The 25,274-nt window shown below is 42.1% G+C and overlaps 1 protein-coding gene and 1 long non-coding RNA gene across 4 annotated transcripts; one reads left to right on the forward strand and one right to left on the reverse strand.

The window, feature by feature from the left end:
• The first annotated feature begins 3 nt into the window (after nt 1–3).
• LOC142059962 (uncharacterized) lies at nt 4–3,667 on the forward strand. Its single transcript, XR_012661553.1, has 3 exons — nt 4–465; nt 924–1,034; nt 2,279–3,667. It is a non-coding gene; the product is annotated as an uncharacterized LOC142059962 (long non-coding RNA).
• Nucleotides 2,493–25,215, reverse strand: KLHL24 (kelch like family member 24). Of its 3 annotated transcripts, XM_075099341.1 has the most exons (9): nt 25,084–25,215; nt 22,329–22,447; nt 20,054–20,152; nt 17,824–18,811; nt 13,158–13,342; nt 11,844–11,962; nt 10,512–10,700; nt 9,909–10,097; nt 2,493–8,714 (listed from the first exon to the last, which is right to left on the reverse strand). In XM_075099341.1, the coding sequence occupies exons 4-9, from the start codon at nt 18,741–18,743 to the stop codon at nt 8,514–8,516; spliced, it is 1,803 nt and encodes a 600-aa protein (XP_074955442.1). In that variant the 5' UTR covers nt 18,744–18,811; nt 20,054–20,152; nt 22,329–22,447; nt 25,084–25,215; the 3' UTR covers nt 2,493–8,513. The 3 variants fall into 3 exon arrangements, with proteins under 3 accessions (XP_074955442.1, XP_074955440.1, XP_074955441.1); XM_075099339.1 differs by lacking the exon at nt 20,054–20,152; XM_075099340.1 differs by lacking the exons at nt 20,054–20,152; nt 25,084–25,215 and adding an exon at nt 24,438–24,518.
• Between the last annotated feature and the right edge of the window lie 59 nt (nt 25,216–25,274).

Genomic DNA, 25,274 nt, shown 5'->3' on the forward strand with positions numbered 1-25,274 from the left:
CAGCACCGCCGCCATGAGCGCAGGGCCGCGCGCCTGGCTGCCAGTCAGCGGCTGGGGCGGGGCCCGCGCAGGCGGACAGCGGCGAGGGGGCGGGGCGGGGCCGGCGGCCGCCCTGGGGCGGGACGGACGGACGGACGGACGGAAGGAAGGAGGGAGGGAGGGAGGGAGGGATCCCGGCACCTGTCGCCGCGGGCAGGTGCTGTCAGCCTCGAGGAGGTTCCCAGAGTGAAGAGCGGCGAAGGCCCCTCAGGGGAAGGCGGCCCAGCCGCCCTCGCTGCTGCTGTGGGGACCTGGCCGCGCCGCTCCAGCCGCGGGTACGGAAGTAACGCACGGTCGTGGGCGGTAATTCATCCTCAACATCAGCAAAAAGCCTCGAGATTAGTGACGTTGTGATGTTTCTGCTTAGATACATTCACGTATTGCCTTAATCCTGATTTACTGGCTGAAGCAACTTTATTTTATTAAGTAATAAAATATGAAGAAGGTTCTTTAATACAGTAATCAGTGAAAGGAGGATGAACGGGGGGAAAAACCCCAAGCAACAAGGCAGCAAAAGCCCACAAGTGCAGTGTTGCCTCACACGACGGGGGCTGGCAGCCTCGGCCTGCCCTTAACCTGCTGTGTGCACAAAGCTTTTGTGGTCCTCATAGTCTCTCAAATTGGCTAAAACTGTCCAAAATCGTGCAGTTAGCACCACAGTTTGTGTTTGGTTTTGGCCAGATACCTCTGCTGGGTGTGTCTAACTGCAAATAGTGTTTTCGTCTGTGGTAGTCCCATGGTTCATGCAGCCAGCTGCTAATCAGCATAAATTAGTGCCCTGCTCATACATGTGTTTGCAAACTTATTTATGCGGTCACTAATTAGCAAGCATATGCTGAATGTTCAAGGCTTAGCCCTTAAAGTCCTCTTTTTTCTGATTTCAGGACCACTACTACAATGGCTTTCTGACTTCTAACCAAGCAACAACTGTGAACTAGGGCAAATCTATTGAGACTGTTGTTTTACTCAAATTTGTATTGTGGTCATCAGGAAAAGTACGTATATGATGTAGTTCAATTTTATTTTCTTCCTTTTTCCTGCTTAATGGAAAGAGGAAGAGGCTGTTAAAATATTGCCACCACATGACTATTTTTAAGACTTAAAGTATCTTAAATGGGCTTCCAGCCCTCAAAAACATTCCCATTGTTTCGCAGTCTGCAACTGTTCCCCTTCAAGGCAACGGTACTTTCAGGAAAGTAAACTTCTGGAAGCATTGAACTTGGTTGTAGCTTACTTTTGGTACCACAGCAAGAGCCACTTTGTTGCTGTAAACGAGCCTGGCCATGCTGCAGCAGACACTGTTGGCTTGCCAAGTTTTATTTCATGTTAGAATTATTAGAGGTACTAGAAAACCACTACGTATTTCAATAGTATGACATATAGACTCTCTCATCTCTAGGGGGGTAGGTTCAAAACTGTTGAAACTAATGCAGCTACTTCAGTTTTCTGCAGCTCAAAGCTGCGTAAGAAAAAAACATTGAAGGAAAATGCGGCAGTACCATCATGTCCATTTAACTAAGTTATATTAAAATGCAGAATGTCTGGCACCATTCCTACAAAGAGCTGCTCTTTTTTTATACTTACTACTTCATGTCAGAGAAACCAGAGTATATTGAATATCAGGGCCCCAGTGCCTTGGGGTTTATTTTGGTATATCCGGAACACCCCACATCTGAATTTGCCACACAGAGAATAGACTTGTGATACAGTGGGCTACAGGGCAAAGTTATGGAAGTGGCATTCGATTGCTGTAATACCTAAAATTTTTGGGAAGAAGGCAAGACTAGGATGAAGTGAAGGGCAAGTTCCAAGTCTGAGATCCAGAATGCATGTTATAGGGAAGAGGAAGCCAGGAGTACAGCTAGCATTCCACTAGAATATACATGAAAGATAGATATAATCTGTAAAAGATGGGGTATTAAACCAAATAGTTTATCAGTTCAACTGCAGTAGCACCACCTCATCAGTCTGAGCCCTTACCCTGCCAAGTAGGACCTCAAGATAGTAAAGTAGTAGCTAATTTTAGGACAACGAACTTTCCATGAGGTTCTTCTCAACCTGTACTGTTGCCAAGCTCCTCCCTAGCATTGTTACCTTTTCCTGATTTCCCATGCTGGTTGTCTTCCAAGTCCATTCAGATCCTCTTCCCATTGCAACACCCAGGACTAACCTGTATCTCACATCCTACCCCCCTGCTTTACAATTTAAGTTTTATTTCTAAGTTTACTCTTCTGCACAGCCTCCAGCTTGCCTTTACTCATGTCAATAGTAAAGGACAGAAAGATGAGCAGGCAGAACACCGAGACTGGGAGATGGATGGATGGATATGGAGACTGCAGAGGGGCAGAATCCACCAAGTCAAATAACCCAGAAAAAAAGAGGAAGGAGTTTCCTCTTTACACCACCAAGCCCCACCCTGAAACTTCTCATAACCTAAATGAAACACAGTGAACTATTCAAAAGGCAAATATTTATTAGGTACATTGAACTTTAAAAAACTTTCAAAGAATTATGCAAGAAATGTATTTAAATAACAGGTGTTATTGCAATTGGGCTACATTACAAAATCACTTTTCTACTGTCCGCACAATCTGAAGACCTTAATGTTATATGCGAGATAACGTGACACTGACTCTGGCACATGGTAAGTGGTCTGCACTTTTTTTGTTCAAATGTCATTTGTGCTGCGCTAGGTTGTTCTTGAAGACAAGATCTTTGCAGAACTACACCTTTTGTGTGTCAGTAAAAGGAGCTGGCAAGGAATAACATGAACTGCTATTTTCCTCAGCAAAAAAGGAAAACCAAAACGTCATTCCAGGTGAAGCTAGGATATCACATGAATAACAGCTCAGAAGGTAAACTCTCTTTCCATGGCCAAGTAGCTCCTGTGAATCTGACTCCAAACTGCTACAGGTGCACCAAAAGGAGAATGACTCATAGGTCCAGCATTTACACAGATTAAATTAGTAATAGTACATTACATTCAAGTCTCTTGATTTGCTTATTGCCATGCTGCACCATGTTATTGCTTTGCATTACATATATTGAACAAGAGGTTCATGACTGGCAAGTCGGAACATTCAGAAACACCGTAGAAGCTGTTGACTAAAACAAAAAACTATACCTGTTAAGGACAGGAAGTCAAGGATTAAACTCAAATCCTTTGTCATTGCGGAGTGCTGGAAACAAAAAATAGGAAAAAAACAAATACCCATTTCCCTAGATTAAATCTGCCATAGCACTGTAATAATGGAAGCATTCCAGGCATATTCTAAACAAGAGGTTTAACTATTCTAGTTAATGAATGGCAAGATTTATTTCTCTTAGAAGGACATCAACAGTCTGGACAGTAAGACAGATCCTAATAAAGATAAACTGGGAGAAGTAATCCAAACCTCTTTTTCACAACAGATAAAAATATAGGTGAATTCAAGGCACAGGTATTTTCAAAATTAACACATATTATTTTCTTGAAACTAATAATACAAAGCAAGCCATAATTACATTATCAACATGCTATACACAGGGACTTTTATATGCATTACTTATAAGAGTGTTATCAGAAAATGGTCACAAAATGTTCACGTGCACAGATGTGCTCACATAAACATAGACAGGAGCACTACAATAGAAAAAAAGAAATGTTCCTGTAAATAGAGTTCTTAGTAATTTTATCAGGGCTATGTACTTTGAGTAACATGAATTTATGTGTAACGTTAGTTATGGAAGATAGCTGAGGCACGGCAAGCGTGCCAAGAACGCGATTCACACATCTGGTTTGGGGTTGGCAGGAGGCTGCTTACTGCTTTGTGGCAATGCTCATACCACTGTGCAATCACAATGAACTGACACTGAGATCTATTTTTATTAATACCAACTGAAATAATGCAACACTAAGGAAACTTGTGTGCTAGACATCTAAAAAAATATAAAAATCACTGCTTGGCCCGCAACCAGATATCAAATTTCTGCTTAAAAATCTCATCTTACCTTGTAGACTCCTGAGTATATATTGCTCAGATATTTTTTTTTGACCAGACAAACTATTTAATTTGTACTCTTTTGTGCATAAGACTACATTCAGATGAAAACATTCACTTTGCCTCACAGTGATCAAGTCTCATGAGTTTCTTAACACTCTTGAATTGGCTTTTGCCACCTTTAGTAGCAGGGAAAAAAAAAAACCACACACTTGTCTATCTGGGCATCCACAAAAAATGAACCTTTGGCTTTCCTGAACGTTGCCACTAGAAAACTATGACCATATAATGCTCTTTATTGCTCCAGTTGAGTTCAGTGAGTTGACAAACATGTAATGTTTTTACCAACTGAGTTTCCGCACCTGAAACTGCAAACATGAGCATCCAGAATGTCTTGGTTTCCAGTAAGCCCAGCCAAATGTATGAACCCCAAATGCACTGTATTTCCTCTTGCCATCTCTTGCCCCCCTCCCCCGCCACCGAGTTTCTCTCTCATCTCTTTGGAGGTGGACTACGTTCACGTCTCTGCCCACCCACTGTGACTGACAGCTCCAGCACATCATCGTGCCTTGGGCATGAGAGAAACCTGAAGTCACAGGGAGTGGGACTGCTTCTTGTTTTGTCCTTCTAGATCAAATAAAACAAAAGCAGGGTAAATTAAGTAATAATCTAAGATAATGTGGTGAACTCAACTATTTTGAGGCAGAAGCTGGTATAGTCAGCACTGTCCTTGCTCTCAAGCACTGGTGACCAAAGCTTCCTCTGAACCTCCATCAAGGTGAGCACCTTCTCTTCCTACAGTCAGCCTCTCTCAAAAATTTGCAGTGTTAAAAATACAATTTAAAAAGCTTGAGTAAATTATGACAAGGGCCCATATCAACATAATCTCCCTCAAAGATATCTGTGCTTCAGAGAGTTGAAACAAAAGCAAATTTTGATGAGAACTGCATTGGTGCCCATTAAAAAATTAGAATTCTGGACACTTGGAACTAGAGTGGAAAGCAGTGTCCAATCCTCAGAACGCATACCAGGCACGTAGTACAAAATGAATCATCTGCTGGTGCAATGGAAGAGATTCCACAAATTATGCCTACTTAAGCATTACCAAGAAGGGAGCCTACAGGTAAAACTAAATGATTACCAGGTAACAGTACATGCTTGATGGCTGTAAAATGAGGGAATGCATGGTGTATCTAAAAGCAGAAGGCTGTAGGCTGCACTGTAATACAGTACTGAACTTATCAATTCAGAACCTTCCTGAAGCCAGCCTGCAAGGAAGCATCAACTTTATTTTCAATTAACATATTGCTAAGAAAAAGAAGGATGTAACTCATGAAGCGGACATGCAAATGGAGAAGGAAAACATTTACTCTCTTTTTAAGAGTGAAATACTTAACAGCTAGTTATCTGTTTAGTAGAGTGAAATATTAGACAACTCTTGGAGTTTACTTTTTAGGTGTGACTTTGGAGATATTTGAGCCCTCTTCCCATGTACGGTTAGACTGAAGTTACATCTTTGTGCAGGTATCTCTACTTTGGAGCTGCCAAACCTATTACCATTTCTGATGGAAATCTTTTGATTATACCAGATGACATTAATAGTTTTCTCTCCTAGCTGAGACAAAAAAAACATGAACTCACTGCTCAATCTCATAAAATGCAAGCAGCTAGATATGCATAACAGTGAGAGTTTAAGTCTTTGATTTCATCTATACCTAAGTGAAATGCATCGGAGTACAGGTGGCTCAGGAATGCAACTTCCAAATTAACGCAGTCTTCTAGAAAAGTGGTACATTTTCATTAAATCAAAGTTGAATTGTTCTTTTCTAGTACATCTGAAAATTGTTGTTCTAACAGAGCAGGCCATAAGTGGAAGTTATTTACAGAATTAACAAGCAAAAAAAACCCCACAAACCTCTGCTTGTTTTAAGGAAATCATTATATGATTAACTGCCATTTTAGCAATGCTCCACACATGTAACTCTTCAGCATTGAATACAGGTTCTCAAGAGTTGTAAGCAGAAGCTTTCTTCTACATTTCTGGATTTACTGGTTCATTAAACATGTCTTTTTCAAAATAATAGTAACAGTACATTAATTGTTAAGAAAAGACAACTAAACTATAAAATGAATCTTCAAAACCATAGAAAGCAGTATATTGCTATTTACAGAGTAGTGCAGTATTATAAACAGATTAAGATACCTATACATAAATTACATTGTTCTACACCTACAGAATAAAGAATGTTTAAAACAGTTTAGCATGACAATCAACATTACAAGTCTTAATACAAACAAGAAAGAAATCAAAGGAAAGGAGAATATTTTTCAAATTGCATCTCTAATGAAGTGCTCCTATAATTTTTTACATTTTCATTTGCAATGACAGCACAAGTTATATACAGTGTTAGTATATAATACCAGTTACTGGGCAATTACCATTGCTATCAACGGACCTTATTCACAGGTACTGAAATTACCTTTTCAAAGTAACACTTGGTGAGCAGAAACACAAGAAACTTAGAAAAGGATTAATTTATCTGATTAATTTGTCTTACATTACCAAGGGACTTTCTTTTTAGGGCAAACATGAATGTACATGCTCAGGGACCAACTTGCTAATTACATCACTGATACAGAGATTTGTATTTTATCAGTATTTTTAACATATACAAAGCAGTGTTTGGTATTCAGCCAGAAACTGAAGTTTGTGTCCTTTCCTGAGGTTACAAGTTAATGCATCACAAAGTGCAGCTCCCAGTGCTCTTTAAAAGTCATGACCATATTTTACTGAAAATGATGACTCCCAGTTTGGCAATAGCTTCACTGAGGGTCAGAATTTCCATCTCACGAAGAAATACTCTGGGAAAACAGATGAAGAAAGTCCAGTGGAACAAACAACGTTCCAGAGATGGTGCTTGTTTTCACCCTCCTGAGCAATCACAGAGACTGAAACCCCGAGGCCAGGGCTGTCTCTGCAGGGGCCTTATGGTTTTGCTTTCTGCCCTGGCACTGACCAACTTCCCTACTGGCTGCTGTCCTCAGAATTCCTTTGAAAGGCAGTTCTTGAGGTTTTTGGTGATTAACAGGAAATTGGTACACAGATAATCCTATTCATTTTCCAACTCTCAAGTGCTATTTCAGTTTTTATAAACTTGTGCCTCAACTATACAACTGTGTACTAGAAATACAGAGACCTAGTACAGAAATCTAGGGAGGACTTAAAAAACCAAAACCAATCCAAAAGGGGGAATTAAGATACAGGCGCTTCCTAGGCTTCGAAATCAGCCAAAACATGTTATGTGGGAGTTGCCTCATATGGCTATGTGGACAGGTCCACAGATATTTTTCTGGTGACAAGAAGGACCTTCCCAGAACTTCTTTATCTGTGGCCAAGCAGCTTAATACAGTAGTTCAACTGTGTTAAAGTGATTGTCTGAAGAAAGTCCAAGAAATACTTGGCGGGTACTCTGCCAAATCTGCAGATGAGATTCAAAGACCAATTTATAAGCTGTAGGGTGCAACCCGAGTCCCTACCTCTATTGTCAGGTAATTTGTAGTGTGATTCAGAAAAGAGGAAGAATCCAGAGTTCATCATCCTTTATTCCTTGAATAGTTTAGAGATACTTCGCAGTGAGCAAAGAGTGAACCCAGTAACTTTCACACTTCAGCCTTACTATTCAAAAAGTTGCGAACTGGGATTCAAAATTTGCTTCACAGACACATGCCTATGCTCCTGTGGTCACTAGTTTTCCATGTCGTGTAGCCTTGTACTTCTGATAAACATTTAGCAACACTATGAATAAGGTCCATAGCGTTAAGGTACACAATCGCCACTGCAGTGTATTGCAGGGGCTCAATGAACAACCAGTTTCTTCAGAAAAAAGCATTCCTCAAAGATTCTAGTATTCGTCCTATGTAGCTTTTGTTGGTTTCCTTTTTTAAAAATTATTTTTAATTCCAAACCGTGCATGTTCTGACATAAAATCTACTCAGTTAAGCCAAGTAATCTGCTTGTAAGAATGCTGTGCATATGAATTATGTAAGTTTTTTAAAATTGTAGATAATTTTCCTAGATGCTTCCTTGCAATTTACTTGCCTATGTGTTTTTCCAACTAGCAGAACCTGAAACACCTTGCAGATACCACTTCTTAGGACACAGGCACAAATGCTTGTGAAGGCACTTTCCCCACAAAGCTTCCAAGATTTGAATGACCAATCACACATAGGGCAAACTTTCTGAATGCTAGTACAACATACTATTACTGCTCTCGTGTCAGAGCCCATAGCAGATATAACTGAACTCTGGTACCTGAAATAGATTTGTAGATTTTTTTTGTACATTAAATTACCTTTTTTCTAAAGGCACAGGATGTAATTTTCATGACACTTAGGTAGGGAAAGGGCATTTTCCCCACTTGAGGAATCTTTAAAAAGCCTGTCTTGCAGCAGACCACTGGTTTCACGTGCCGTCTTCTTTTTTCAAGAAAAAAATTACAGTTTAAAGCCTTTTTCATTATATCTATGAATTGTCACACAGCCGTGATACGATACTGGCCTGGGCATGGCTGCTACTCCTGTGATAATGCCCGTTGCAGGGTCATAACAAAGAATAGTGTCTGTGGCTTCACCGTTTTCTCGTCTTCCACCAAGGATATATATTTTTCCATTACACACAGACATCCCACAATTCTCCTGTTTCAAAATACACAAAGGAATACATGATTATTTAAAAGACAAGACCTCATTTAGTGCATGTCTACCCCAGTGCAGGACAGCATTGTGACTACTGTTTGTAAACAGACTGGCCTATACTATTTCCTCCTGAAAGGGCCAATGCAGAAAGCACAATAACTGGGGAAAGCAGCAGCACAATCCTACAGAAGGGACTATTTCAGCTCTAAGCTTTCACTACACATAGCTCAGACAAGGGATACAATGGAATACAGCTTAACACTGTACTTACCATTTAAACCTCTGAGATAAGGCAAAGAGGAGAGAACAAAAATTTTCAGAAGAGGGACCAGAGTAGGTACTATTAATGCAAAAATGGGAACAAGAAGCACCTTGGATGAGTAAGACAATAAAGCGGGATATTAGCAGAGGAGGGGATAAAAGGCCATGACTAACAAGAGAATGCATAAGAAAGACAGCGCTATGTCTTACTTCAAACAAAGAGAGAGAGAGAGGATTTTATTTCTTCCTTAAAAGCAGGCATGGAAGAAGTTTTCAGTTGAATAGAGAACACTATCAAAACAGGACTAGAGGAAGGCCAGGAAAAAGAACAGATTTCTGGTAAGGTAGATACCGTAGAGTTTGTGATTAATGTTTTAAAAACATAGGGAAAATTAACTGATATGCACACACTTTACTGCTGAGGAGACACATTTTTTAAATCTGCTCCATGTTCCATATGTGTAAATGATACAGCTCTCACTGCTTACATCAAATACTTTCTGTGTTTTACAGTGTGAAAAAAACCCCACTGTAAAACAGCCTTCAATATTTTGTTATATTGAAAGGCTTTAATCAATTATAAGGGAATTACTGCCTTCAGTCTAAATTAAAACATGCAGCAGAACTTGACAGAAATCAATTTCTATACAATTAAAACATCATCCATTACACTGTTACACAATTCTCCAACAGTAACTGCTCTCAAACAAGACGACTGGACTGGCTAACAATGACAGCCAGCTGAAAAGCGACTAGTTTAGAAACCTCTTCTTCCGTGAGGTTTTGAATTATACAGACGAAGTAGTAAAGCAAGAATGTAACGAGAGATGCAATATTAACAGGGTTAAACAAATGTATAGTCATTTCATGCCTAGATACTCATGTAAAAAAAAATACCTTTCAGATGTCTAAAGGCCTTTTAGTGTTAATTACCTGTCTGCTGAATGTATTCTGTACATGCATCCAGTAGTCCTCAACTGGATCATAGCAGTATATTGCTTTGGTAAGCCCACCAGCAACATAGATCAGATTGTTTAAAGACACAGCTGTAATACATCTTTTTGCGATAGGAATAGTTGCACGGAGCAACCAAGAATTAGTATCGGGATCATAAGACTGAACCTGAAAACAAATACATTCATTTCAGATTAAAAGCCTAACTGAAACAGTAACCTGGCACACCCACACAAGTTATACAAGACAGCCAAAGCAGTAATACCTAGTGGGCAATATCTCACCAAGAAAATGAAGTAAATATAAATATAGATCCATATATCAATAATGTCTATGTATGCACCATATTCAACATTATTTTCCTAACACCCAGGCTTAAGAATTCAAAGAACTTGTGAAGCCAATGACAGTAACCATGAGAAAGACAATAGTATATTAACATTTTCTACTCTGTTTTTTGTATTATAATAATTCCATACTCCATTTAGCAACACAGTTAGAACAGATTCTGTATGATCTGTTTATAAACCACCAATATTGTTTACCATGGATAGAAGATGTAATCAAATACAATCAACTAACCTTGTCAGAACACGTGTTGTCATCAGGACCACCCCCGATGACAAAGAGTTTGCCAACACAGCTGGTGACTGCTGGAGAGCTCACAGCTTCTTTAAGGGGAGCCACCTCTGTCCATCGATTGGAAAATGAATCGTAACACTCGACACTGCTGAGGCGGTTTTGCCCATCATATCCTCCAACAACATATACCTACATGCAGTGGTGAAAACTATCATCATTTCATTTTTAGAGTAGTTATTGCATTTAAATATTAATTTAAAGCTGCAAGAATCATAATTTGCTAGGTTTGTGAAGGGATACTTTCTTGAAATTTATAATTTATACATAGGAGGAGAAGAAGATGGTCTAAAAGTAATAGGTAAAGACGCTCTGGAAAGTTCCACTCAGTCACATGTGGAACAACACTGCAAACACATGTCCAAAGCATAGTATTATTATTACTGAGATAGAAACTTCCTATTTGAGTGGCATTTGTTAAAAAAAGGCACTTCTCCACATTTCCCATTTGCAGATTACATTCAGAAACAGCAGAAGTCCATCTGAATTTACCTTTGCTCTTCTGTGTTTTACCTTTTTACTACTTGCTTACAAAAATACTTCTTCCTCAGTTTGTACACTTTACTTTCCTGTTGCTTCTCTCATATTTAAGCAGAGCTCATTATTATTTGTGTCTAACTTCTTCCCTCTGTTTGCTCCAGCTGCAAGTCTCATCTCCAAGAAGTTACTCGCTCTAAGGGACATCTTGCACATGCACATCTTCCCTAACTTTCATTAATGGAATCCTCACAGGCAGTGGATCCCAACTACCATTTTTATGCTAAGGCATATATGCGTTCAAAATACAGCAAACACTCCCATTTCCCCACGGTATATATTTAGTTAATTTCAATACAAAACATTAAAGAGCACAGAGCTGACATTCAGAGCAGTACCAGTCTGTGTTAATAACGGCATAAACTTTAACTTTTGACAGCACTTTTGAAACATAGGCAAATCCAGATGCTTCTTTGCCTCCACAAAAAATTGCTTCTTGGGGATAAGACACTTCAATGACAAAAAACCGCAGCCATCCCCCCCACACCCCCGGGAAAAAAAAACCCACACAAAAAACCCAACCAAAAACCTGAGGGGAACATGATTTTCATGCCCACGGATGATGTCTGACTGTTGAAGAGCCTTATTGTTTAAAATAGTCTTTTATTTGAAAATATGTATTTTTAAAATCATTTGACAGAAAATTTGAAGTAATACTAAATACGTTTTCTACACTGTTCCCTTACCTACAGCAAACATCCCCACTATAAAAAAGAATTATAAATATACTTCTCTTACTTTACCAAGAAGAACAGCCATTTTATGACGCCATCTGCCTTTATTTAAGGAGGCAACTCTGATCCAAATGTTAAGTTGAGAATTATAAATCCAAACATCCCGGCTATTGATTCTTCCACCTTTAAAAACAAAAATATGCAAATTTGAATAAATTAATTATTGAATGAGAAATGTTAACTATTAACATGCCCCTCTACAGTGGGCAATGAAAACTTCATGTTCTTTATAGGTGAAATAAAGATCTATCTATATTTATACGTCAGACTGAAAAAGTCAGTTCCAGTGGATTTCAAACATGAAAACACACAGTAAGTTATTTTACTTACGTGTGCCTTTTTCCCAGTAACACGCCAAAATCACATTAGATTATTTCTTGAGATTGGAATGCATTTTAATGGCTTTTGCCCATGCTCTTCCGATTTCCTTTAGTGCCACTACCTGGAAGAGACCCTCAAAGTCTTAACCCTTTACGTGCCCCATGGCACGTCCCTAACACCAGCTGTTCCCTATTTGGTTCACGCATACATCTTCATCTCACATTTTGTTCACATGACACAGGCACTACAAATCTGAGGAAACAGTTTGTTTAGTTAGACTAACACATGGGGCTTGGTGTCTAACCCATCATCTGTACCCTATAATTTACCCATACTAAAAGACTGAATGAGAGGTGTTTAAAAACTGATAGCCATTGCTTACTTCACTGTAAAACATTGGTATATACGGATCCCCAGCTCAGGTGCTAAAACTAATTTGTTTCCGTTTTACATTCCCACCATGAGAAGAAGCTTTAACTGTTTTTCCTTTTGGGGTCTCGGCAGTCATACGACAGAAACGAGTCACCAGCAGTGTACCAGCACTGCAGTGCTCCTAGGCAACTGGTATTTTTCACTAGCACACAGCACGTTTCGTAGCAGAGAAAACACTGCTGGGAGAAGACTGCTTGGGATTTTTTGTTTGTAATTTTTCCAACTGTTGCTGCAAACAGGCCACTACTGTATTTTAAAGCAGCATATTTAACAAGTATAAGCTAGGCTCCTTAAATACAACTGATATCCTGGAATCAGCTGTGAAAAACCTACTGGTTAATACCAAACGAAAATCCCAGGAGACGATTTTTTCTACAATAAGGTTGGTTTGGGGCCGGAGTTTACCATTTACATAAGGAAGTGACTTTCAGCTAGACTTCTGGAAGTTCATAGTACAAAGATTTGTCGCACTACTTAAAAAAACACCCCAAACCAACAAAAACTCAAATAATAACCCAAACCAACACAGAAAAAAAGAAGTCTTAAATTTTTTAGGATTATTCACCTGAAACAAGAATATCATTCCGCAGAGCACACACTGCATACTCAGACTTGGTAAACTCTGGAAGTTTAGCCAGTGACTTCCACTCTCCTGTTACAGGATCGTAGCACTCGGTGTATGGCAAATTAAACCCTCCAACTCGTTCACAGCCTCCAACAACAACTATCACCTCAGAATAACCAGTTGATCTAAAAAAGTGAACACAGAAAACTCAGATGCAGAAGATATTTATTAGTGCATGGAGGCCAAACAACATTGTCTTCAAAACTGTATGAAAATTGGAAAATTTACTATTTAGCATTAGCTTCTACAGCAAAGAAAAAGAAAAAAAGAAGAGGCATTTAGCAAACAGATGTTTTCACTGTTTCCAGCTGTCTCATTACATAGCAGGTTACCACACTGACAGGTGTTCTATGTAAGTGCTGGAGTTGCACTGCGCAACTTTCTACGTAAAAATCAAGTAATTTACAAAATACAGAAAGTCCTCACTCTGGTAATATTTTTCCTTCGACTGTGTATGCAGATATCAGAAACTGAGTTCAAGTGAGGCTTGAGACAATGAGATGAGCAGTTTGTTTCACACTGAGACCTGTTCCCATGTGCTCCCAAATTTTACAAAATTTATAGTATTTACATTGCTTAAATATTCAAAGAGTTTAAAATGGTTTTGGTTATTTCCTGCAAAAAACCCTGAAGGCACAGAGTCACCAAAATAAGGGAGAAGAAAGAGACCCATTAAAGGCAATGCAGTTAAAGTGATAAACCTTAAGGAATGCTGAAATAAAAATTCAAGCCTAGACAAAAACTAGAATCTAGTGTGAAAAAAATAAGCATTAGACAGTCTGCAATGTACACAAAAAGCCTTTAGATTCTATTCCACACTCATTCTCCTTCTACTAACCTAATGTTTCTGCATTATACATATTCTATATTCACAACAATAACAAACCTCGGAGTATGTTAACCCACATTTGATTGTAGAGAATCAACCATCTTGGACGTACAAATCAAGCTGTGACTAACCTTTATTCCTTCTCTCAATTTTATAATTTCTTGTAAGCATTTGTCAAAATACTTTCTTTTCAGGGCATTTTTTAGATTAAAGGATTTTGCACTGATATAGTTATTTCAACGACTGCTGTCTATTGATCAAGTAAAACTGCATACAAGATCAATTTTATTTTTAGTAAGTCTTTTTGTTCTGTTGTGATTTAACTTCAATCCTGGTATGAACAGGCACCTCATTCATACCATTGCTGCATACTGCAGTCCTCTCAAAAAAAACAAAAAGCCTTATGACTGCATTTGAGATAAAAGTTGCATGACCTGGCCCCAAATTTCTTAACATGTGAACTTGTGCACATATTAACTTATAAATCCTAATGACATTTTTCCTGTTTTGAAACATCAGGAATAAAACTATTTAGCCCTTCTATCTCCTTGTCACCACGCACCATAATTTAAATACACTTTCTAAAAATCTTCTATTAAATATCTTTCTACTCAGACTATTTTGAAGTGGCAAAGGCCATGCTAAACGATAACGTACTGTAAGGTTATAGTACATACATAGAGAAAGCATACTTACACACCTGAGCTAGTCAGAAGAAACACACTCTTCAGCTGCTCAGCTTTGAGGCGATGCTCATTCCTGGTTTCTATGTATTTACTGTTACTATTTTTTGCTTTTTTAAGGAACAACTCTGAAAAGAATCTCTCAAAGGACAAGAGAGGGGAAGTTCCTTGTGGCCCTCAGAAGAAAGGGTGTGAGCAGAATAACAGAGGTGAGCTAAAAAAGGCACTAAAGAGATTCCAGGAGACACTCTCATGTCAGGGAAAGGTACACAAAATAGAAGAGGGGGAGTGGAAGACAACTGAGAGTATCATATCATCCCGCACATTCCCAAGAGCTGGTTCCCAAGGGGTCCCGAGTTACATGCAGACCCATAGACAAGGTAAGAACGCCAACCAGCACACTGTCAGCTGGACAGAGGAACTTTCAGTAGTTCAAACAGATTACGTTCAAAAACATTTGGAGTTTGGGCGACAATTACCAGGATTCTGGTAAATCACTACTTCTTTCCCCCCCCTCCCCGCCGTTTAATTTTCTTTTAGGTAGCAAATGAGTAACTGACAGAAACGTACAGTGAAATAAAAACTCATGTCCTTGGGGTAAAAATAAGGAACTGCATTGAAGTTTTCTAAAGCCAACCAAAAAGAACATGTTAAAATGTATTAATGTAATAGCTTCTAACTGAAGAGGATGCTCATATGCTGTAATCAGAAGCTTAACAGGAACTGTGTGACGTAAGAATTCACATGTATATGAAAATCTGAAGATAATTCAAAGCCCACGGTAGGAAAAGCCTGTTTTCGTTTTGTATGTGGAAATGTATTATTGCTCACTGCTTGATCTTGGCTTGGAGATCTGCTGTGCAACATGACCAGCAGGGGTCAAGAGAGACTTAAAAGGAACATGAGAGAGAACCTCAAGATGTCACTATGTTGTTGCAAGTACATAACTGAAAAGCTCTTTCGAAAAGACCTTCTGCATTTGTCAACAATGCCTAGCGGCACACAACATGAACAGCAAGCAGGCAACCATTACGCCATGTTTCAAACTTTTATTTACTTCAGGAAACTCTTCACTGGCTTCAGAAAGGGAAAAAAAAAACCAACCGTGAACTGCAATCCACACTGTTCTTTTTTAGAAAAATGGATAGAACCCACTTCACCCATACCCTTACAAGGAATCACGATTAATTTCCAGAAGTTTCAGTAAAAACCCTGGCATGGGAATTTCTGATCCTGCAGCCTGTCTCCCTTTAGAAACAGTTTACATTAAAAAAAAAAAAATTGGAGGAAAGCAAGAAGAAAGGAAAAGAGCTCTCCAACATCCCAGAAATGCCCAGAAAAGGTGTGATGAAAACATGGGGGAAAAGGGACCTGCAATCTGTTTGCTGTAGGCAACAGGAAAAAAAAAAGGACAAAGAACTATTCCATGAATGTAATATAGAAAATGGGAAAAAAATCCTGCTTGGAGGCCAGCCAGTTTTTCTCTTTGTAAATTACCTCTCTTGTTCTTGCCTACTGGAATTCACAGTGCAGTTTAATAAGCTCAGCAGTAAAACGAACAAAACCCACAAAATCCCAAACCAACCCACCCCCCAACCTCAGAAATCACCTGTATTAGGCAAGGTACTTCATTTACAAACTGCAACATTACACTGAGGCTATTCAGAGTCTCAAGTACATACCACACAGTTTGACAAAACTGTTAGGTCTAAGTGTATTTGCTTTCTCTATCAAATTGAGCAATAATCATACAACAAACACCACACCAAATACTGCAAGATACAGCCCGCCCCCCTCCCAACTTGGTCATGAAACAAGGAGGTCTTTGGTCCTGATTCCATGGTCCCTCCTTCACGCCCAGACTGAGGGTACAAAACACTCAGAAACTGACGCTACTCCAGTTCCCAAACTGCCACAAAACACAAGTTTCCGAAAACCCTCCATGGCAGCGTACAGCTTAGAAAACCTGGCATCAAGGGTGCAAGTTCAAGCAGAATTTCTTCTCTCACAGCAGGACTGAATACTGGAAGGCCACTAATGGGGCAAATGCTTGCCAAATATTTATTTCCCCCCTATAAGCAAGCCTTTAACACATGCCAAAAAAACAAACAACCCAACCATTCCCTGCAGAGTCACTGTACAGCAACCACATATGACTAAGAGCAAAGAAAGAGGAGTAACTCCTAACACAATCTGTTCGTCCAGGCTGCATCATTGCATCACCTCAACATAACACATGATTTAAAAACTACAGCTTAAATCAGCTGGAGTTAACAATAAACTACCACATTGACTACCATGTGGAGGTGAGGCTTTTACTGGGAAAATATTTTCAGGAAAAAAAAAAATGTAACCACCACTGCCCATAAATGCCACTAATGGACTCTTCCTCATTTCTTCTTGCAACTTCAGTCACCTATTTGTGTAACTCATTATTAAGAAGCCGCAATTCTCAATTATTGAAGTGTCATAGAGTAAGTATGAAATACTTCAGGAAGTGCTTCATAATTCTTTAAAAATGCAAGATTTAGTTTCTTTACAGATAAGAATGTGTTCTGCTGTCTATTGTCTATTACAATTCTGTGTACTACTCCATCTATAAAGCATCTGTGATGTAGCAGGTGAATGCTCTGAACAGATATCCTCATCCACATCCTTTCAGTGCGCTCTACACTTAAACGGCTTTGTTATAAAAAGAAAGAAGGTTGGGAAATGGAATGGTTTACCTGCCATAGCACAGTAAGTTCTTTTCAAGATGCTGCTATTGTATGAATTAACTCAAGACCTCACCTAGCAAACATTAATCTTTAGAAAACATTTTACTTGCAAGGTAACATGACTTCACTTACCTGAACAGTGGTTTATTCCATAGCAATAAAGTGGTCTGTGCAAAAGGACTCACTTATGTACATTTGCAAGACCTGTGAGCTTCATGTGTTGCGGGGTAGTACAGAGCATGACTGTAGTGGTTCCAGAATGCAAAATAAAATAATTTGCAAGAGATGTCTTTCTGGGCAAGTGTATATCAAACATCTGTACATCAAACTACGTCCTTCTACAGAACCAAGTAGAGAGAAAAAAAAGCCTTCCTCACCTGCGTGGCCTAGTTCTGGGAGACATCATCTCATTTCCAAGGATATGGTATCGCCTGGCTTCATGCAGCAGCTGATAGCACTCTGGGGAATTCTGAATCAGCTGGTCCACTTCCACAGTCTGAACAAAGTAGTTTGGGTGTAACAACGGGAGCCTGACATGTGTCAGAAGTTCATGTAACACTGGTCTTCGCAACTCAACTGCCCGGTACACCCAGCGCATCACAGCTTCAAACACCATCTCTTCCTTACTGATCACCAGTTCATCACTGCAAATGTAATCAATAAGCTCATCTTTCCCCAGTTCGAGGAATTCTTCATGCTGGGACACATCCTCAAACGTCTGCAGCGCAAAATTCCTGCACTTGGTGAACAGCGTCTTGAGCGAGTGCGTATCTGCAAAGCGCTGGATTCCCAGGCAATTGCAAGGATCCAGCTGTTCTTCCAGGAACTTGGCACAGGCGTCACGCAAAACACTGATCTGAAAGAGACTTGATGTTTCAAAGAGATACTGCACGTTCTCTGTGGTGATTTTCACCTTGCCAGTGTATACATACTGTAAAAAGCAATCCATAGCTTCAGCAAAAATACCATTGATCTCCACTAACATCTCTCTGCTTTCTCTATGATCGTTGCAAAACATAGCTCTGAAGTAGCTGCTGCAGGCTGAGAGAACCGCTCGATGGCAGGGAAACTCCCTTCCTTCCACACAGATAATAACGTCTGTGAACAACCGGCTGTCTCGAAATTCATTGAAGATCTGGAGAATGCTTTCAGCATGGGATGATCCTGAGGAGAAGTCAAAAAACTCTGGGCCTGACAACGATTTTGGGTCCATTTCAAAAACTTTCCGCTTGGTTGCAGGGGAATCTCGTATCCCACTATCCTCTCTATTCAGTCTCCGTCCCAATATTAGTACCATTGTTACATCAGTTGGCTATAGAGTCATTGAGAAAAGTTTGCAGAGTTTCTCCTTCACAGTGCTATGGTCTGAAAAATTAAAACACTTCAGTATTCAGTCTGATATATTCTTAATTTCAACACGAGCATTAGACAAGACCGTTGTTTTGTTAAGGATCAGTGCGACTTTTGTCCTTTACTAGAGGTGACACAGCATTACAGGGCAAATGACTGGCCCCTTGTGCAGGGCAAAGCAGCATTATCTGCAACACATTAAATACAAAATATACCCATAGAACAGGTGTCATGGATGGCAAGTTCTGAACATCCCAGCCTCACTGGCACTGCATTAGTGTTCAAGATGAAAAAACTGAGATCTTGGCTCCAGCAAATCACCTGACTGACAGAAGCCAAAGACTTCCTGGATAAATATCCAGAGCTTGGGCTTTTCTCATTTTTCAGTGTAATCCTCATTTCAGCTGAAGGCTCCAAGTACCACTAGAACAGCACCAGCCAAAAAGGATGGGGGGGAAAGACCAAAATTTTCAAAATGAAAATTCAGTTACAAAATTAATCCATTGTCGTTAAAAAGTCTACCATAATGTAGTCTTATAATACTAGAGTTTAATAACATTCAGTTATCTCAATGGGTAACTTTGACCATAAGCTTTTACCTGTTCACTCCTAGCATCTAAACATGAGTTCACTGATAATCTAAGATTCGATTAAAAATGAATGTAAACTGCTAGCACACAAAACGGAATGAAGAAAGAATTACATTTGTTTGTGTAAAACTACTGAAAATAAGAACCCAAGGGCAACTTCACTGAGGACAGGGACACTTTCTGTTGTCCAAAGTACTACTAGAAAAAGAAGTTACGTGCAAAACTTTTTGCTCAAACACTTCCCAGTTTCAAACACACAGTGTACAACGTTCCCCCCCCAGCATCCAAACTCAGACTGACATTATTGTAGTACTGAATTTGCAAAAATCAAGTACTCAGATGTCAGCATATGCCAATATTAAAGTTTGCAGGTGAAGAAAATGCAGCTGATTTTGCAGACACCGCATATTAGAGGTAACATGATCAACCAACCTAGCAGCAATAGGGCTTTTTTTAAGATGAACTGGATGAATGGCTACCAAAATATACTGTGGCAGCAAGAGGCTGGGCAAAACGCCCTCTTGGGTCTGACACAGGTATCACTCCGAATGCTTGTAATATTTATTTGTATGTCTCGAAGGACATGCACTGAATTATTTTGAAGTTTATGGACATTTTTTTCATGGTTCCAAGAGGTTATATTCAGTTTCCTTCATTCCCCACTTACAGAGTCAGTAAACGTCAGCTCCTCACAACAATTTCATTTCCCGACATGCTAGCATCTTCAGAGCTGCAGTTACCCAATTCAAGCCCGGCTACATCATCGCTTAATATAGAACACAATGAACATGCTTTTTTTAAACAGACTTTTTACACAGCACTTTTAGAAGGCACTATCTTAAAGAGCATGAAAAGAATGTGTGTTGTACATTTACTCATTGAGAAAAGAGGTTTTAAAACTATCATTTTCCATATAAAATCTTTTAGACATTTGCAAGGTAGATTCTTGGTATGGCTCATTTACCCTACAAAATATTTAATTTTAATTTAAATTAAAATAGGATCAGTTGTCTCTTCGATGCCTGAAAAACACTGTTGCAATGAGCCTATCTAATAACTGCTTCGGAGAGATTTTAACCAGGCATAAGTAGACAGTGCAATCTGTAGATGATATTGTATCCGGTGTATTTCACAACCATTTTACCCTGTAATGACACAGGCCAGATAAAAACCAAAACCACCAACAAAAACCACCACCGCCCCAGCTCTGTTGCTAACACCCTAACCCTTACATTGAACTTTATCTGCAATTAATTCCATACTAGTGGATTACTGCTTTAATAATATATTACAGATAACACATATTACATACTGCAGCATGAAAAAGTGGGCAGAAACAAAGCATCAGCAGTAGAAGAAGGAAATGTAAAACCCTGAAGGCTTGATTCCAGTGTCACATATTTAAATCAGAGTAATTTCACGAAAGCTAATGGATCTCTTCCAAAGCAAATTTAGTCTGAAATCAGAAACAAGACACTGGCATGTTGCATGAGAGGGCAAAACACAGCAACTAAGTAAAAAAAAAAAGCTTGAAAATTAAGTCTTTCTCATTATGTGAGCAGTTAAGTCTTAAGAATACACTATATTACTCAATCACTAGTAAGTGGAAATAAGGGCTATGGATTAAGACTACTCACTGAAGGAAGCGATGCCGTTTACACGCTTGGAACAACACAAAATTAGTGGTCAGCAACTTATTTTTTTCATGTCCCTATGGTTTAAATAAATGGGAGACTAAAAAAAAGTCCATGGAGCAAAAACTAATCAAGGGGATAAATATTGCAAATCCACAAGTAAGAGAATAGAAAGGAAAAAGAATTACACTCCATTGCAGAAATTATTGCTTTTGAATATACAGTGCTTCAATTTCTGTCCAGTTAATTACTTCTGTAGGTTTGCTTAAGCGAAGTAATGTTCTGAGACCATCAGTAGCGCTATCACATGTTCGGCTCTATCAGACATGCATATGGCCTTCTTGCAAATCTTGCTCTAGCAGTTTTAAAATGTCACCGCTTCCAGCTGCCTGCCCCATGTTTCAGCCCCAAAGCCAGAAAGGCAGAGGGGAATCCATGCCTGAAGCTGAGCTGTTTAGTGCGCAAAGGAGGGAAAACACAACTTCAGTGTACATAAAGGTACTTACCCAGGCCTACAGACTGTGTCATAAAGCACCAATCATTTAGAGAATTTAACAGTGAGATGTCTTCAGTAAGTTTAAATGAAGCGAAAGAAAAACAAGAGAAATTTTTCCAAAAACAACTATTGAAAATTATTATATTAAAAAAATATAAAATGCATTGGATTGCTTGCCTGAGCAAGGGTCAACAAGGAAGGACCTTAAGCAAATCAGTCTACCTACTCAAAAACCTGGCGGGGGGGGCGAAATCGCACTTTCTATCAACAGGTTTTTAAAAAATACTTTACAAATACACACAAAGTTCCAACATGGATGTTACCTGCCCATGCAGAACTCTAAATTAAGCTGGGTTCACCAAAAGATCAGGTTCCTCTAATTCTGTAACCTATGTTGTCTGTAGGCTTGTCTACACAGGGCGTTCCTCAGAAATAACCTAAGAGCCCAATTCAGAGGCTGGTAAATGAGGGCTATAAAATGTTCGCCCTGACCCCTTCCATCAGTAAATCCTCCTATGCAAATTGCTTTTATGCTGCACTAAACTCCTCCTTCCTCCACTGCAATATCTTCATGTATTTTACCCCTCTCTCCTCATCAGCAGCTCTGGCAACAGCCAGCAGCTTTCTGGTAGAGCTGCTTTTCTGCCACTCCTATGTCACAGAACTCCTTTGGCCCATTCACGGGGTGACAGAAAGCAGCAGAGGAAACACACAGCCACGGTCGGGACAAAGCACTTCAGTAACACCTAGTCATCAGGTGTGCCTGAACTCTACTTCCAAAGCTCACCCTCAGGGTGTAGTTTCAAGAGTACCTGAAGCTGAGCTGGGCTTCTGCTGCTGCCAGCGGAGGTGGCTTCCACCCTGCGCCCGCGCCCACTGCCGCGTCACCTCAGCACCAGCACTCGCGTGGCGTGGCCGGACCGGTGACTGTCTGTAAAGGGAGAAAAGGATGCGCTGGAAAGGGGCAGCTGCCCTGGCAAAGAGCAGGAGCTTCCCACACAGCCCCAGCACAGCCCTCTGGCAGCCCAGCACGCTCAGGGCACAGGGCCGCGGCCTGCGCGACTGAGCCCAGCAGCCGGCGCTTGCAGAGGAGTCATGTCTGCTGTTACCTGGTACTCCGGTATTAGCAACAGCACCCCTGAGGGAACACAACCCAACTAATAACACAAATGGTATTTCCACTCTGAAGCGTGGGAACTGTAGCTCAGGTTTGGCCAGCTGTAGTTTTTGTTGTTTGTGATTTCAGATAACATCTGCAGATGTGCTTCAGCTCAGATGTCTGGTTACCACAAGAGTTAGAGAAAAACTCCCAGTTGTATCTACAGCAACACTATCTCAACCACAACATGTGCTCCAGTTTTTTTTCTTTTAAAGGACAAGAGAGGCAAAAAAACCTCAACATAACCTTGCCCTCCACCAAAAAGCAAACACAGCAGATTTGTTTTTCCTTCTTCTTTCTTTGTGTATTAACAACGACTAAAAAGTTGTTGGTTTTAAAGGACTGGTTTTTGTTTGGATTTTTTTAAATCTTGTTTTACAATAGAAATTGAGAATTTGAGTGCCTTTAAGATGAATAGTCTTTAAGAACACTGAGTAACTAGTAAACAAGAATTCAAAGTGAACAAGCTGGTTGACATGCTAAGGAGTTAGTTGCACTGTAGAAGTTTTATTCTAACATAAGACACTATTTTGATAAAAAAAAAATATACACTGAATGCCAAAAATTCAAGAGTAATCAAGCTAATGACACACAAAAAAAGCCTTAAGTGGCCTCAGAAAACCACCCCACAAAATCAGGAACTGATTCGGCCATGAGACCCATGATTATTAAGTAAAACAAAACAAAACAAAGCGGCGAAAAGGAACACCTTTATAATGTGCAGAAGTCTTTAGGTAACCTTTTTGTAAGTGAAAAGGTCACCTAAAAGTGCACACACCCGCTGGTGAGGGGGAAAAAAAAAAATCCCCGGCACTGCATACTGTCCTTGATCTAGGGGAAGAGGCTGTGAAAAAGTCAACACTCTTCCACCTTGGTTTCACTATCATATTTACACATACTCAGATTCTGATGGAAACAAAACAAAAACAGAACAAAAGCCCCAGCCATTGCACGCATCCAGACCGCGCGTTTTAAGGGCTTCCAGGGGGTTCAGCCAACACCCCCCCACCCGAGCCTCGGGCCGCCGCGACCGCCGTCACCCGAAGGAACGGGAATTTTGAACGTGGCGATGCGACAACGGGACTAGCAAAGAAACCTGTGCGTCTGACAGCGGGTGCGCCCCCGAGGGCCCTGCCGAGCAAGGCAACGCCGAACACGGGGAGCAGAGCCCAGGGAAGAACAGCTGGGTGGCCCGAGGCCGGTGTCGCCCTCGGCCCGCGCTGCCCGTGCCCAGGGGCGCTGCCCGCACGCACCGTTTTATCCCAAAACACTCCCAAGTTGTTTTGCTGTATAAAGGAGCAACGCGTCATCCGAAGCAAAGCCCGCCCGGCGCAGGGAAGCAGCCGGGCTCAGCTCCAGGCCGGGGCAGGGGCGCCCGCCGGCCCGCCCGCCGCTTGTTTACCCGCCGGGCTGGAGGCGGCCGCGCCGGCACAAAATGGCAGCGGCCAGCGAGAGCGGACGCGGTTCCCTGCGCGGGGGGAACATCGCTACCAAGGGCGGCGAAACAACGCAGGGCAAACCACGCACGGGGGAAACCACAGCCGCCTGCGGCGGGCGAGCGCGGGCCCCGCGGTCGGACCCGCCGGTGCAGCGGCAACGGCCCCGCCACCGCCAGGAGAACCTGGGCGCTCTGCACCCGCGGGCCAGACCGCCGGGGACCGCACCGGGGTGCGGGGACCCCCGGGTCGGGTCGGGCCGAGCCGGCCCCGCTCCTCCCCTCCCTCCCGGCCAAGGGGTACCGGCTGCCCGCAGCCCCCATTACCCCGACAGAGCGCGCCTGCGCCGTGCCGCCACCACCGGGACCCGCCGCGCGCAAGCGCGCCCTCCACCTCACCTTCACCCCGAGCCGCCCTAGCGACAGCGCCCCCCCCCGTGCCCGGCCCAATCCCCGGGCGGCTCTGTGCCGCGGGCGCGCCTCCCCCCGCCTGCCCACCCAATCCGCGACCGCAGCACCGCCCCCCCCCCCCCCCGCCGCCGCCGCCCGGGGGTCCCGGAAGGGCGCGGGGCTGTCCCGCCGCAAGGAACGGGGCAGGAGGGCCGGGGAAGTGGTACCGCCAGCCCCCTCCGCCCGCCCGGCCGGCCCCGCCACCCGCACGCGGGGGACAGGGACGGGGGCGGGGGGCCCGGACACACGACACACACAGCCGGCAGGTCCCGGGGCACCGGCGCTGCCGAGGGCCCGACACCACCGCGGCGGTCGCTCCGCACTGCCCAGCAGGTCCGCGGGACGCGCTGTCCCCCTCCGCGGCGGCTAACGGTCCCGGCTGGCCCCGCGCCCCGGCCCCGCAACAGCCCCGCTTCGGCGGGGTCCCGCGCCCTCCCCGGGGACTCCCGGCCCTCCCGGGGGGCTCTGGGCCTGCCGCCACCCGAGCCCCGCGCCCCCGCGCCGGCCACTGCCCCGCACTCACAGCCGGGAAGGGGCCCCTCTGCGCCGCGCTGCGCCCCGCGGGAGCTGCTGGTCGGGTCGGGCCGGGCGGGGAGTGGAGCGGGACGGTGCGGTGCGCTCGGGCCCCTCCGCCGCCGCCGGTCGCGCTGCCAGCGCCGCTGAAAACAAAGGGGCCGGCGGGGCATGTGACCTCCGAGCCACCGCACATGATGT

The sequence above is a fragment of the Phalacrocorax aristotelis genome, chromosome 7, assembly GCF_949628215.1.
Source record: "Phalacrocorax aristotelis chromosome 7, bGulAri2.1, whole genome shotgun sequence".
NCBI lineage: Eukaryota > Metazoa > Chordata > Aves > Suliformes > Phalacrocoracidae > Phalacrocorax > Phalacrocorax aristotelis.

What these genes read in the sequence shown, in the direction of transcription:
- KLHL24 (XM_075099339.1), bottom strand. Translation starts at nt 18,743, where the DNA reads ATGGTACTAATATTGGGACGGAGACTGAATAGAGAGGATAGTGGGATA. An exon ending in TGGCTGTTCTTCTTGGTAAA is followed by an intron (nt 10,701 to 11,843) that starts GTAAGAGAAGTA and finishes CACTGCATGTAG; the next exon opens with GTATATGTTGTTGGAGGATA. An exon ending in ACAACACGTGTTCTGACAAG is followed by an intron (nt 10,098 to 10,511) that starts GTTAGTTGATTG and finishes ATTTGTTTTCAG; the next exon opens with GTTCAGTCTTATGATCCCGA.